Consider the following 16,065-nt stretch of genomic DNA (forward strand, 5'->3'; position numbering starts at 1 on the left):
CTGCAGAGAAGAGCTGAGCAGCCAGCCCGGTATTCTGACACGGTTGCGGCGGCGGAAATACCGGACCGGCCGCTCCATATTCACTCCATAAGACGCACTGACAATTTCCTCCCTTTTTTGGGGGGAAAAAGTGTGTCTTATGGAGCGAAAAATACGGTATTTGGGAAGGATGACAGGTTTACAGTAAGGAACTTAATATTAGCAATGGCTTGCAACTTCTTAGAGTTATAGTATCCATAAAGAGTGTAAGAAGAGTTAAACAAATTATCTTTACTTTTTTTTTTTTTTTTTTTTACAGCAGAGCAATAAATTGGGTATAAACTTTTAAAATATATGAATTTGGGCTAAAAAAGTTTTCACTGGGCACCTAAACAATATTCTGCTATTTCCAATGCCGAAAAGTACACATTCACCTTTTTAGCCTGTAGCCTTTGCTACAAATGTGATATAGTTGATAAATTGGGGTTAAAAAAAAATATTTTTTTCAGTTAATTTTTACCACAGCAATTACAATGCACTGTCTACAGGCACCTTTTATCTATTGATTGCAGTAAATGAATACATTATTTGTGCCACAAAAAAGTGCTTCTTCAGCTCAGCTAAGATAACCAGCAGTGTGCATGGACAAACTCATTACAGTTTATCAGAGTAGAAAGATCAAAGAATGGAACATCTTATCTGAAAACCTTGTGTCCAAATTCCCCAAATCACAATGAAAAATATGAACTGCAACATTTAAGTAATGTGTTAGTATCCTAATTATAGAGGAATAATGCACTGCTCACACATTAGTGAGACAGACCTCTTACATGGCAAATATCACAAGCATGGCAGGTTGCAATAAGCAAATAAATATAATATATGGAGCGCTAAATATAATAGGACAATAAATAGTAGTAGAAAACCAATCATATATATTAGTGAGCGCTAATGAGGCGCATATTTAGTGATGAGGTGATATTACATCTGATGATGACGTATCAAAATGCAAAGAGATAATAATAAGTAAATGATGTGACAAGAGTGAAATAGTTCATTCAGATCAATATATTGCAGGTCCAGGAGAAATAGTAATAATCGGTGTTCCGTGCTGGTGAGCTTCAGTGACGACGAGGACCAGTAAACTTATGCACTTACCAGAAGTGCATTAGTATTGCGCATATATATGATTTATCCTGTAAGGGGTCATCTGGATCTGGGCAGGGGCTACGGGGTCATTAAGCATAACATGGACACTCAGGATGGTACTGCTATCACACAGGTCACACTCTGCTCATATCACCTCCAGAGACAGCTCCAAGACATCAGCCAGTAATGGTTCCAGATACAGGGGTTTCCACCTTTAAGGGGCTCATAAGTAATGAGCCAAAGACAGATGGGGGCCAATAGTGTAGTATTTTTATTGACGATTAGGCAGAAATCCAGTAAAAGGTGCATGAGAAACTCACATGTGGTTTGGGTATACAAAGATGGCCGCTGGCCGTCCTCGTGGACGTGTGCAGCATGACGTCACTCTGATAGGCTCCTCCCTGACACATTTCGTGCACCAGCACATTCTCAAAGGGGTGAGTCTACCCAGAGGATGCCAGAACTTAAATAGCCGCCCGCGTCATAACGGGTTAACATGCATGTGCGAGTGGGACAAGACAGGAGGAGGGACGCTACGTCACCCTGCTCTCTGGGCACAACGCAGTGCGGGTGCGCGAGTAGGACGAGCTGGAAGGAGAGATGCTATGTCACCAACTCTCCGGGCACAATGTAGACTGTGAACAGCCACCAAAATCCCCAGATATTATGACATAAAAAACAGGAAACCGGTGAAGTGGTTTTTAACTTGGGTACAAATCAGAGTCGCAAAAGATATAAATAATATACAAACGTTTGATCAAAACATGGTGGAGAAGAGTCTACGGGATAATAAACTATTAGTTTTGTATACCCAAACCACATGTGAGTTTCTCATGCACCTTTTACTGGATTTCTGCCTAATCTTCAATAAAAATACTACACTTTTGGCACCCATCTGTCTTTGGCTCATTACTTATGAGCTCCTTAAAGGTGGAAACTCCTGTATCTGGAACCATTACTGGCGGATGTCTTGGAGCTGTCTCTGGAGGTGATATGAGCAGAGTGTGGCCTGTGTGATAGCAGTACCATCCTAAGTGTCCATGTTATACTTGATGGCCCCGCAGCCCCTGCCCAGATCCAGATGACCCCTTACAGGATGCATCATTTATATGCGCAATACTAATGAGCTTCTGGAAAGAGCATAAGTTTACTGGTCCTCGTCACTGAAGCTCACCAGCACGGAACACTGATTATTACTCTTTCTCCTGGACCTGCAATATATTGATCTGAATGAACTATTTCACTCTTGTCACATCATTTACTTATTATTATCTCTTTGCATTTTGATGCGTCATCATAAGACGTAATGTCACCTCATCACTAAATATGCGCCCCATTAGCGCTCACTACTATATTTGATTGGTTTTATACTACTATTTATTGTCCGATTATTTTTAGCGCTGCATATATTTATTATATTTATTTACTTTTTCGAGGTGTAGAGGTTTACCTTTTTATGCTGGCTGCTTATTATATACTTGAGCTCGCAATTACCCATACTTATTAAGGTTGCAATAAGTGACTAGGTTGCAGTGAAAGAACACCTCCACTAAACACTGACGTTAACATGTCTACATTACTGTATATAATTCCATTATTATTGAAAAGCTACACACACAAGTATGAAAGTATGCTTACTGTTTTGGTGCCGCCATGTGTAAAATATCGTATTGTCTCGATATTTTATTAACTTGTATTGATGAGAAATGTTTAGATAGAAAGTCCTTCCACTTCTTGCATAAACTCAAAAAGCTGATTTAATTATAATGTTGCATAAAATTAGAAATAAAATATTGGAATACAGAATGTTTAAATAAAGTCCAAAAAGTATAGTTAAGTTCTTAATAATAAAATTGTATGTAATTGTGTGTGTATAATATGAATGTGTGTGGATATGAGCAAGCAGCTCCCTTCGCCTTGCTGCCCAAAGAATGATTTAAACCTTTGTCCTGCTCTAGAAAGAGCAATCCAGCCCCCACCTTTCCTAAAAATGGGCTGGTATACTTGTAGTCCCACAAAGATAATTGGAAACAGATGTGTATATATAACAAACCTCCAGTCTACTTCTCCTAAAGTCTGAGCGTAACCTAAGAAGGCCTAGACAAAACTTCACTGACATTCCATCAATTAGAATACATTAGATGTATAACACATACATATATATATATATATATATATATATATATATATATATTCTCCTAAAAGTAATCTTACTAAGAGTTATCTCGTATATAAATATCGTAATCAAGAAATATTACAGTATAAACCTTGTAAACCGAACAATTCACTAGTTAGTGAAACATATAATCTCTTACATAGATGGGGGAGGATGGGGGAAGGTATTGCTAATTGCTCTCATATGTGGCTTGAATGTAAAGGAAAAACCCAAGATATATGTTCATATGTATATTCACAGACTATGAAGTCTAATTCCTTACTTTTCCCAATCTAGAACAAATATAAATATAATAACTCAATTATTCTATTAAGATCCAACTCATTCATACTTATGTTAGTACTGTTAATAAGAAGATATTAGATATTAGGTTATGGAAAGCTTCTAACACCATGACATTCATATATACAGGGATTTTAAATCTTAGCTACTTTATTCAGTGAATCCTTCTCTTCAGTAGTACGCATATATAAATTTGGAACAACGCCAAGCTGCCATGGTGCTACCCCTGTCATATTTTGCAAGTGGACTTCATTTACTGTTCAGCTGCTATTAACAGTGTTAACTGGTTTTTATTAGTTATTTACCACTTCTTTATAAACATCAGGTTAAATTTTCAGACAGACTGGTGTTGCTTCTGGAGGTAAGTAGGGTAAGGCAGCTTTCATACTGTACTATGGAGAGCAGATCTCATTCCCTTGTGTACTTTGTACAGTACGTATAAATACAAAGCCTTTTAGCTTAACAGAGTATTCAGTGTATTACAGCTACAAGCAACATCTATGATGAAGCAAGCAAGCTTAGAGCCATTAACTGCCTCTTCTGGGGGTATCAAGAAAGCAACAGAAACAGCAACAAAATTCCTCATTTCCAGTACTGCACTGAACAGAACAAAAACTATTATATCTCAAATGCAGGAAACTTGGCTTTTGTCGGATCCAGCAAGTCTGCTAGAAAATAAATTGTGCCAGCCATCCCTGTAGATAAAGAAAGAAAATAACATTTAGTCTTCTTGATCAGAATCCTGAACTCCATAATTTATTTGCTGAAGGAAAAGTCACATCATCTCATTTACAGCTTAAACAGATTTCAGAGGGAAGATTAAGCTTTTTTTTTTTTTAATAACTTTCCTACTTTTTTCTCTATTGAGGCCTGGATGCAGCTCCTTTGTGCACCTCTACAGCAACAGACCACTTACAAGATGTCATCATTAGTAAATAAAATATCACCTCTGTAGTGATTTGCTGCTGTTATCACCTCTTCTTGGCAGCAAAACAGACACAAGAAATCCATATGATATCAGAGATGACATCACCAGGATTTCTAAAGTAACCACATTTTGGAAAGCATTGCAAATACATCATGCTAGTGAGCTCTGTTGCAGGAATGCTAGCCCAGAAGACACTGAATTCATTTATGCATTTGGAACTGTTTTTTGTATTAGCCTAGATAAAGCCAGTTTTAACTGGTATAAAAATGTTTTATGATTTTATGGGCATAGCAAAAATTAATCATTAGATTAAGAAACTGTATTTCAAAAAGAAATTGTGTTTGTGTTTGAACGGACTGCTGTACCTATGAAAAAAACAGGGAAAAGGTTTCTACACATTTTCTAAAATCACAACTGCTAGGATACCACATAGACATTCCTGTGCGTCTGCTAACAGCAGCGTGTTTTTGATGGGAAAGCATGCAATTACATGTAGTCCCATGCAAATGAAACAAAATCTTCCTAGGGAATTCATTAGAAGGGTTGGGGGCTACTATGGTAATGTCAGAAATTCTGCTTTTAGCTTTCATGAACATATGGAAGACGGGCTTCTATGTAGCAAAACTTCAGAAATAAGTGCAGTGAGTGTGGATCTCAATTTGCTATCTAAATTAAGATTATCCCTGCACTCTGACCTGAACAACTTCTAGGTCACTGTAATGGTTGTCACCCATAAAGAAGTCTAGAGAAACCAGTGTACTAGATCCTTCCTACAATGAGTCATTGAAACATAGGAGGAATACGGTTCATACACTCCCTCACCTCCCCAAATCAAAAAAATTTCACAGATGGCATTGTGTTTTCTAGTAGAGATTGCAAGCCTTATTTTTAAATTCAAGGAGACAAAATCACTACATCTTACCTTCAAATAGTGAAAATGGGGTGTCTGGAGTCCTGCAGCCATGTTTACCATAATCCAAACACCATTCTGCAAACTAGCAAAAGACAACTCCAGGTTAGCATGAAAATAGAGCATTTATTCAGATAAAATAGGAAAGATGGTTGTAATGGCAAACAGATTATTTGTCTCATGTTTTCTCAGCAGTTCCTAACATACTGTATGTAAATATCTAAAATATGTATTCATATTTGTTTTACTTGTGATTATTTGTTGACTATAAACTATTATGTAAACGTAAGACTCGAAGTACCAACTGGTGTACACATACCACTGTATTCAAAATGGAAAAAAATTAACTGCGCTTTAGGTGAAAAATGCGAAAAAAAAGGTGACAGCACAAGAAATTTGATATCAAACTAAAATAATTATTAAAAAAAGAGTGCACTGCTATGACATATTACCTAACATTGTACATATGTGACATTCTTAAATAAGGTTAAAGTGTTACTAAACCCACAACAGTAAAATCATTCTGCATATACAGTAAAGCATACTTGTTATACTCACTGTAGACCCTAAGGGGTTAATGCTCTGCATTGTGTAAAAAGGCTGTTTGATCCTGACTTCTCTGATCCTCCCCTTCTTCCAGTGTTCCCCTCCTGTTAAGATATATTGTGTGGAGACACTCTGCACATGCTCAGATTGGTGTGTATTGCTACGGTAAAATAATTGCATTTCCACGTTCCGTGTATTGTGGAAAACCAGATATAGAGAATGCAGGGTCCTGGGTTTAGTAACACTTTAACTGCAGGTGACAAATTACTAGTCAGTTGTGACCCTTATCCTATGGTATGTGTATTTAGAAAAATAATTGTGAAAGACAGTGCAACGCTATGACATATTACACAATATTGTACATATGTGAAATTCTTAAAGTTAACCGCACGTGGAAAATTGCTACTCACTTGTGACCCATTGATCACCATACAGCATCTATGAAGTCCACACAAAATAGAAAAAAGAATGTGCTGTTCTAATCTTCCAAGCGTGAACACTAGTGTGCAAATTAGGAATAGATCAGTGCATCCAGAGATAGGACCTCACTCAGCTTCTTACCAGATCTTGTTGACCATCATGAATATAAATGGTCAACCAATGCATGAAGGGTTAATAACTCCCAGTGGCACATGTCTCCTCCATGGATCAAAAGCAAAGGTATACAATCAAAGTAACTGTCATAAAAAGAAGATACAGGGCGATCCCATAACGTAATACCATATCGATTATAAGTGTGGCTAGAGAGCAGTGGGGAATGGTAGGGGTGAACGTTATGATCACCAGGAAGCAATCATCATCCAGGTCCTCAACCGTCACATAACACTCTGACACAATATCGAGGTCTTCTATGTATTGGGATTTTCTGGATTATATCATACACCTCCAGGGCTCGCCCTTTCATGACCTGGCCTCGTCCTTGGAATCCAGAGGCCAGGTCATGGAAGAACAAGCCCTGGAGGTGTACAAATATAATCTGGATTATTTGGGTCCAGAAAAGCCCAATACGTAGAAGACCTTGTTGTTATGTCGGAGAATTGTGTGATGGTGAAGGACCTGGATGACGACTGCTTCCTGGTAATCACCTGGTAAAAGGTTCACCCCTACTATTCCCAACTGCACTCTGGCTACACTTATAGTCTATATGGTATTATGTTATGGAATCGCCCCGTATCTTTTTTTTTTAAAGTTACTTTGGTTGTATACCCTGGTATTTGATCTGTGAAGGAGACATGTGAACCACTGGGAGTTGTTAATCCCTCATGCACTGATTGACCACTTATATATATAATGGTCAACATGATCTGGTAAGAAGCTGGAGTGTGGTCCTATTTCTGAGTGCACTAATTTATTCCTATTTTGCACATTGGTGTTCATGTTTGGAAGATTTGAACAGAGCATTCTTTTTTCTTTCTTGTGTGGACTTTATATGGACACTGTATGGTGTTCAATGGGTCACAATTGACTAGCAATTTGCCACGTGTGGTTAACTTTAAGAATTTCACATATGTACAATATTGTGTAATCGGTCATAGCACTGTACTGTTTTCTACAACTATTTTTATAAACACACATTACACTGGATAAGAACCAGTATCGTGCAGTATCTGTGTCTATGATGTACCACATAATCTGTACAGTGGAGCAGCATCAGGTGTAAAATGGAGATTAGAACATAAAGTCGAGCAGAGGGAAATATATTATTTTTTTCAGTTGATAGAGCGAAGCAGCAGTGTACAGTGCAGTTTATTCCACGTATTTATATAGCACCATACATTTACAAAGTACTGCACAATATATGTATTTACATCAGTTTCTGCCCTCAAGGAGTGCACAATCTAAGGTGTACATATACATGCCGAGGCCAATTCAGACAGGAGCCAATTATCCTATCAGCAGTATAGTGTATATTGAACAATATAGTATATAGAGCAAAGCATTGTGTAGTGTTTAACCACTTGCCGCCCTGTCACTGCAGAAATACGACAGCAGGGCGGCACGGGCAGGCAAAACCACGTTTTAAAACGTGTGTTTTGTAAACAGGTAGGGGGTGCGCGAGGCGCGCCGCCGCCCTACCTGTCCCGCCGATCACAACCACGGATGTCAGTCGCCGGGTCACAGCCGGTCCTTACCGGCTATCTCCCGGTGATCGGCGGCAATCAGTGACAGAGAGCACAGCTGCAATAGCTGTGCTTTCTGTCACTTCCCTTACAGCTCGAGGACAAGCTGATCGGGACAGAAGAGTTTCACTCTCCCAATCAGCCATGTCCCCTGCAGTACACACCCTGTCCCCTAGTAAAACACTCCCCCTCACACAGATAACCCTTCCCTGCAAAATAAACTTAACCCCTTCCTCCCCAGTGCCATTAGTACAGTGGCAGTGTTTTTTTTTTTTGCACTGATCACCGTATTGGTGTCACTGGGGATGTCAGTGACCCCAAGTCAGTACCCCCCCAGTGTCAGAATGTCCGCTGCAGTCCCGCCATAAGTAGCTGATCGCCGCCATAAGTCCCTGATCGCCGCCATAAGTCGCTGATCGCCGCCATTATTAGTATACAAAAAAAAAAAATCCCAGTATCTTTCCCGCCATTTGTAAACACTATAACTTTCACGTAAACCAATTAATTTACACGTATTGGGTTTTTTTTTTTAGCAGAATGCATTTTGGCCAAAATTTATGACTAAATTTGATTTTGACATTTTTTTTTTACTGGACATGTTTTATAGCAAAAAGTCCAAAATATTGTTTTTTTTCCTCAAAATTGTCAGCCTTTTTTTTTATAGCGCAAAAAATAAAAACCGCACAGGCGATCAAATACCACCAAAAGAAAGCTCAATTTGTGGGAAAAAAAGGATGTAAATTTCATTTATGTACCATATTGCATGACCGCGCAATTGTCCGTTAAACTAGCGCAGCGCTTTATAGCAAAAAAATGGCGTAAATTGCAGTATCTATACCATAGTTTGTAGACGCTATAACTTTCACACAAAGCAATCAATATACACTTATTGGGATTTTTTTTTTACCAAAAACATGTAGCAGAATACATTTTGGCCTAAATTGATAACCAACTTTGAGTTTACTAATTATTTTTTATAGCTGAAAGTAAAAAATATTGTTTTTCTTAAAAATTTTTGGCATTTTTTTGTTTATAGCGTGAAAAATAAAAAGCGCACAGGTGATCAAATACCACCAAAAGAAAGCTCTATTTGTGTGAAAAAAAGGACGTAAATTTCGTTTGGGTGCAGCATTGCATGACCGCGCAATTATCAGTTGAATTAGTGCAGCGCTGGGTAGCAAAAAGAGGCCTGGTCATTAAGGGGGGTAAATCCTCTGGAGGTCAAGTGGTTAATGTGCAGCCCAGTACATATAGCTAAGCTGTATATAATATAAGCAAAGTACCTAAACCTAGGCAGTTTGATGTACATAACCTAAAACACTTTGTATACAGCTGATCGTATGGTGTACATAATATTCAGCATAGGGTATTCAGCTGAGCAGTATGAAATATATAATGTACAGCACGCTGAATGCAGTTCTGCATTGCACAGTGTATAAAGTACATTAGCAGTGCAAAGCCTAGCAGTGTGGGAATACAGAGTATTTAATTTACAGCAGTGGATTGCACAAAAAAAGTAAAAAAAATAAAAAATAAAGAGAGCGTCCTTAAAATCCTCCATGTTAAGTAAACCTGTCACATTTTCCAGTATGGGCCAAATACAGGTCCACTTTAAAGCTGAACTCCAGAAGCAAAAACTTAATTGAAATATATTCCTCAATAGACACGAAGGATTTAAATCCACTTTGTGTGTGCTGATTTCCTTTGTAAACCCAGATATTACCTTGTAGAGTAGCAGTAACCTCATCACTTGTGCTGTATATAGCTTGTGCATAAAGCAGGGCTGTGGAGGTGCCCAGCAGACCCAGTCACCCAACAAAAGGAGAGAGCAGCAGTGACTGGTGTTTACTACAGGAAGCCATTGCACACAGGCAAACTTTCATGTTGGATTACTGCACAGATCTGGAATAAATACACAAATACGACTCTCGTATTTAGATGATATTTACTTATCCTGTAGTTCAGCTTTAAATCACCCTTTAGCTCCAACTTGCAGTTTTAAATACATATCTCCCTCTTAAAAACTGTTTTCCATTAAAGTGTTACTAAACCCACAACAGTAAAATCAGTCTGTATATGCAGTGAAGCATGCTTGTTATACTCACTGTGGATCCTAAGGGGTTAATCCTCTGCATTGTGTAAAAAAGCAGTTTGATCCTGACTTCTATGATCCTCCCTGTCTTCCAGTGTCCATCTCTTATTTCCTGATAAGGCATATCACATGGCATCACTCTGCACATGCTCGGTTTGGTGTGTATTGCTAGAGTTTTTTTTTTCTTGGGAGAGTGCATGTGATCAGCACAGGGCCAATCAGCACTGTCCAGACAGAGGTCATGGGTTTAGCATTCTCCTAGAGCAAAATGAAAACTCCTACTACAAGCTTTAACCAGTGCTCTGCTGGACACTGATACAAACACAAGACTGCTCTAACTACTGATGAGGTATTTAGCAGTTTATATTTACTAAAATAAGTGCATTTCCATGTTCTGTGTACTGTGGGAGACCAGATATAGTGAATGCTGGGTCCTGGGTTTAGTAACACTTTTAAGACTCAATTCACTGCAAAAGCAGACTTCCAGATTTGTGGGAAGGGAGAACCCAATGCATAAATAAAAAAAAGCGAGGGGATATTTTAAACCATCACCTGAAATGTAGCTTTGGATCCTTAACACACAAATGAATTAGCACAATAACAGTTTACACAATTACAATTTATTTCAGCGGATTTCCTTTCATATGTGAATGTCTGCACTTTAGTGTAGGGTTTTATTAAATCCTGAAATGTTCACTTCCAGCCACAGACCTTTGCATCAATAACAAAACCATTACACCTTAATGCACTGTAGACAATCTAGATGGGACAAATACCTTGCATGCTCTGTATAAATACTTCAGATCATGTGTCAGGTTGTACATTGCAAGGAAACAATAAGCATTCCCAGCTGCTCCATGGCATATCCCGTAACCCTTCTTCAATAAGCCTCGATGCCAGGAGATATCAGTGCACTGGTCTGCAGCTGACAAGTACCGCTCATCTTTGAAAATCTACAAAGCAAAATCACAAACAATAATTTACAGAGAAAGAGAAGCAGAACTTAATGGACCTTTAAACTATACTTCCAAATTGCCAAGTTTATCCTTTTATGTAGTGCAATCCTAGAAAAAATGCATAAAACCTGATTTACAGTGAAGGAAATAAGTATTTAATCCCCTGCTAATTTTGAATGTTTGCCCACTCACAAAGAAATGATCAGTCTAAAAATCGAATGGTAGGTGTATTGTAACACAGAGACAGAATAGCAACAAAAAATTAAAAAAAAATGCATTTCTAACAAATTATGCACTGATTTGCATGCTCATGAGGGAAATAAATATTTGATCCCCTATCATTCAGCAGGATTTCTGGCTACCAGGTGTCTTTCATACAGGTAACAAGCTGAGATTAGAATCAGTCTCTTAAATTGAGTTTTGCTAATCTCATTTTGTTACCTGTATAAAAGACATCTGTCCACAGAAACAATCAAACAATCAGATTCCAAACTCTCCACCATGGCAAAGACTAAAGAGCTGTCCAAGGATGTCAGGGACAAGATTGTAGACCTACACAAGGCTGGACTGGGCTACCAAACTATTGCCAAGCAGCTTGGTGAGAAGGTGACAACAGTTGGTGCAATCATTCGCAAATGGAAGAAACACAAAACAACTGTCAGTCTCCCTAGGTCTGGTGCAACATGCAAGATCTCACCTCGTGGAATGTCAATGATCATGAAAACAGTGAGGAACCATCCCAGAACTACACGTAAGGATCTTGTCAATGATCTCCAGGCAGCTGGGACAGCAGTCACCAAGAAAACAATTGGCAACACACTACGCCGACAAGGACTGAAATCCTGCAGTGCCCGTAAGGTCCCTCTTCTCAAGAAAGCACATGTCCAGGCCTGTCTGAACTTTGCCACTGAACATCTGAATGATGCAGAGGAGGACTGATTGAAAGTGTTGTGGTCAGATGAGACCAAAATCGAGCTCTTTGGCATCAACTCAACTCGCCGTGTTTGGAGGAGGAGGAGGAATGCTGCCTATGACCCCAAGAAAACCATCCCAACTGTCAAACATGGTGGTGGAAACATTCTGCTTTGGGGGTGTTTTTCTGCTAAGGGGACAGGACAACTGCACGGGACAGTGGACGGGGTAATGTACCATCAAATCTTGGGTGAAAACCTTTTTCCCTCAGCCAGAGCATTGAAAATGGGTCGTGGATGGGTGTTCCAGCATGACAATGACCCAAAACACACGGCCAAGGCAACAAAGGAGTGGCTCAAGAAGAAGCACATTAAGGTCCTGGAGTGGCTAGTCTCCAGACCTTAATCCGATTGAAGATCTGTGGAGGGAGCTGAAAGTTCGAGTTGTTAAACGTCAGCCACCAAACCTTAATGACTTGGAGAGGATCTCCCAAGAGGAGTGGGCCAAAATCCCTCCTGAGATGTGTGCGAACCTGGTGGCCAACTACAGGAAACATCTGACCTCCGTGATTGCCAACAAGGGATTTGCCACCAAGTACTAAGTCATGTTTTGTGAAGGGGATCAAATACTTATTTCCCTCATGAACATGCAAATCAGTGCATAATTTGTTAGACATGCATTTCTTTTGAATTTTGTGTTTCTATTCTGCCTCACAGTGTTACAATACACCTACCATTCGATTTTTTGGATGATCATTTCTTTGTGAGTGGGCAAACATTCAAAATCAGCAGGGGATCAAATACTTATTTACTTCACTGTATGTTGTTTGCAATTAGGGATGCACTGATACGGACACCGAGTATTTTCACGACAAATGCTTCTGATATTCAAAACCGATACTCTGTGGTGTAATTTGCTTCCATACAAAATGAATGGGTGCAAATTGCATTGCAAAGAAGAGAGTGCATGTTGCCCAGGAATGTGGTGCGATTCCTGTACAAATTTCATGCGGTTTCCACAGGAGTTCACACAGGAGCAGTGCGGAAAACCACCCATGCAGTCACACAACAAAAAGCCACTTCACAGGTCTGGGGATTTGAAATCCCAGCAGCTTTCTTTCCTCTTGCAGTGGACTAGACAGCTTCTGATTGGTCAGCACAGTCATGGTACTGACCAATCAGAAGCCGTCTAGCCCATACTGTCATTCCTGCAAGGAGAGCAAAGAAAGACGTGGGGATTTCAAATCTTCAGACCTGTGAAGTGTCTTTTCATTGTGTGACAGCATGGGATTGGTGCAAGGAGGTTTCCCGCACCGCTCCTGTAAGAAATCAGGAGCGGTGGGGAAACCGAATGAGATTTGGACAGGAATCGCACTGAATTCCAGTTCAAAACGCGTGCTATTCTTTGCAGTGCAATTGGCGCTCATTCACTTTGTATCAAATTGCACCGCAAAGTATCGGTGCTCAGTATCGGCGAGTACTTGACTGAAAGTATCGGTACTCGTACTCGCCAAAAAAAAAAAAAGGGTATCAGTGCATCCGCATTTGCAATGATTACCTTGTGTCTGCCACAGCCTATTACAGCAAAATTCAGAACTGTACCACTGCCTGAATTACCAGTCTTTTTTTATCTCTTACTCAAGAACAAGGTCTCTTTCAGTAAACACAACAGTTCCTAAAAATATGGAGTAGAACTTCTGATCCCATAAATAGGTTAAAGCTCTTTGAGTCTCTTCTAAAACTGTCCCTGCGAACACTCATTTTGGAGCTGTTTTAGCTGCATCTAGCTGATATGTAGAACTGACCACACAGCTGCTTTGTCCTTCTGATTTCATAATATGAAAATACTCAGGGAGGTAATACAGTTCATATTCTGACCACAGTGATAGTACAGGTCTCTGCACTACCCACCACACAATGTGAAGGGGCAAGGCTTAGCAGCATGGGATGTGGTTTTGGGACCCAGCACAACAGGAATGCCATCTCATGTCATCCATTGGGCAATCTATAGTCACAGCATACCCTTTAATTTAATAACATTATATTTTTATAATCTTATAACATCAGCATTGTAAAAGCAATACAAACAATAGTTATTTTTGACAATCCAGTATATGTTTTCAGACATACAATGTGGAAATAAATATATAATTTTACATTTTGACCATAGATAAGTTTAATTTGAACTGAGAAATAAAAATCTTCTGGTGTATCCGCAAACTGCCTTACAAGATCTGCTCAGTGGCTGAAACACAGTAACATGTTACAGAACACTGTATTATTATGTCTTTGCATACGTATGTTTGGAATATTATATGTTCAATTTGGAAGTTCTGGCACCCTTATACATGCATGTGTTTACAATAAAAACAGTATACAGTCAGGTCCATAAATATTGGGACATGGACACAATTCTAACATTTTTGGCTCTATACACCACCACAATAGATTTGAAATGAAACGAACAAGATGTAATTTAACTGCAGACTGTCAGCTTTAATTTGAGGGTATTTACATCCAAATCAGGTGAACAGTGTAGGAATTACAACAGTTTGCATATGTGCCTCCCACTTTTTAAGGGACCAAAAGTAATGGGACAATTGGCTTCTTAGCTGTTCCATGGCCAGGTGTGTGTTATTCCCTCATTATCCCAATTACAATGAGCAGATAAAAGGTCCAGAGTTCATTTCAAGTGTGCTATTTGCATTTGGAATCTGTTGCTGTCAACTCTCAAGATGAGATCCAAAGTGCTGTCACCATCAGTGAAGCAAGCCATCATTAGGCTGAAAAAACAAAACAAACCCATCAGAGAGATAGCAAAAACATTGGGCGTGGCCAAAACAACTGTTTGGAACATTCTTAAAAAGAAGGAAAGCACCAGTGAGCTCAGCAACACCGAAAGACCCGGAAGACCACGCAAAACAACTGTGGTGGATGACCGAAGAATTCTTTCCCTGGTGAAGAAAACACCCTTCACAACAGTTGGCCAGATCAGGAACACTCTCCAGGAGGTAGGTGTATGTGTGTCAAAGTCAACAATCAAGAGAAGACTTCACCAGAGTGAATACAGAGGGTTCACCACAAGATGGAAACCATTGGTGAGCCTCAAAAACAGGAAGGCCAGATTAGAGTTTGCCAAACGACATCTAAAAAAGCCTTCACAGTTCTGGAACAACATCCTATGGACAGATGAGACCGAGATCAACTTGTACCAGAGTGATGGGAAGAGAAGAGTATGGAGAAGGAAAGGAACTGCTCATGATCCTAAGCATACCACCTCATCAGTGAAGCATGGTGGTGGTAGTGTCATGGCGTGGGCATGTATGGCTGCCAATGGAACTGGTTCTCTTGTATTTATTGATGATGTGACTGCTGACAAAAGCAGCAGGATGAATTCTGAAGTGTTTCGGGAATATTATCTGCTCATATTCAGCCAAATGCTTTAGAACTCATTGGACACCGCTTCACAGTGCAGATGGACAATGACCCAAAGCACACTGCAAAAGCAACCAAAGAGTTTTTTAAGGGAAAGAAGTGGAATGTTCTGCAATGGCCAAGTCAATCACCTGACCTGAATCCGATTGAGCATGCATTTCACTTGCTGAAGACAAAACTGAAGGGACAATGCCCCAAGAACAAGCAGGAACTGAAGACAGTTGCAGTAGAGGCCTGGCAGAGCATCACCAGGGATGAAACCCAGCGTCTGGTGATGTCTATGCGTTCCAGACTTCAGGCTGTAATTGACTGCAAAGGATTTGCAACCAAGTATTAAAAAGTGAAAGTTTGATTTATGATTATTATTCTGTCCCATTACTTTTGGTCCCTTAAGAAGTGGGAGGCACATATGCAAAGTGTTGTAATTCCAACACTGTTCACCTGATTTGGATGTAAATACCCTCAAATTAAAGCTGACAGTCTGCAGTTAAAGCACATCTTGTTCGTTTCATTTCAAATCTATTGTGGTGGTGTATAGAGCCAAAAATGTTAGAATTGTGTCGATGTCCCAATATTTATGG

General features: G+C 39.5%; 1 protein-coding gene across 3 annotated transcripts in view; it reads right to left on the reverse strand.

The window, feature by feature from the left end:
- Window positions 1-2,867: 2,867 nt before the first annotated feature.
- The window catches only part of LANCL1 (LanC like glutathione S-transferase 1), a 49,348-nt gene continuing 36,150 nt past the window's right edge, over window positions 2,868-16,065 (reverse strand). For all 3 annotated transcript variants that reach the window (XM_089672209.1, XM_089672210.1, XM_089672212.1), the window contains exons 8-10: window positions 10,959-11,135; window positions 5,437-5,509; window positions 2,868-4,281 (exon numbers count right to left, since the gene is read on the reverse strand). In XM_089672209.1, the coding sequence (XP_089528335.1) occupies window positions 4,205-4,281; window positions 5,437-5,509; window positions 10,959-11,135 (327 nt within the window). In that variant the 3' untranslated portion in view covers window positions 2,868-4,204. The remainder of the gene's footprint in view (window positions 4,282-5,436; window positions 5,510-10,958; window positions 11,136-16,065) is intronic.

The sequence above is a fragment of the Staurois parvus genome, unplaced genomic scaffold (assembly GCF_062004578.1).
Source record: "Staurois parvus isolate SC_StPar_1 unplaced genomic scaffold, SC_StPar_1.0 ptg000011l, whole genome shotgun sequence".
In the NCBI taxonomy this organism is placed as follows: Eukaryota; Metazoa; Chordata; class Amphibia; order Anura; family Ranidae; genus Staurois; species Staurois parvus.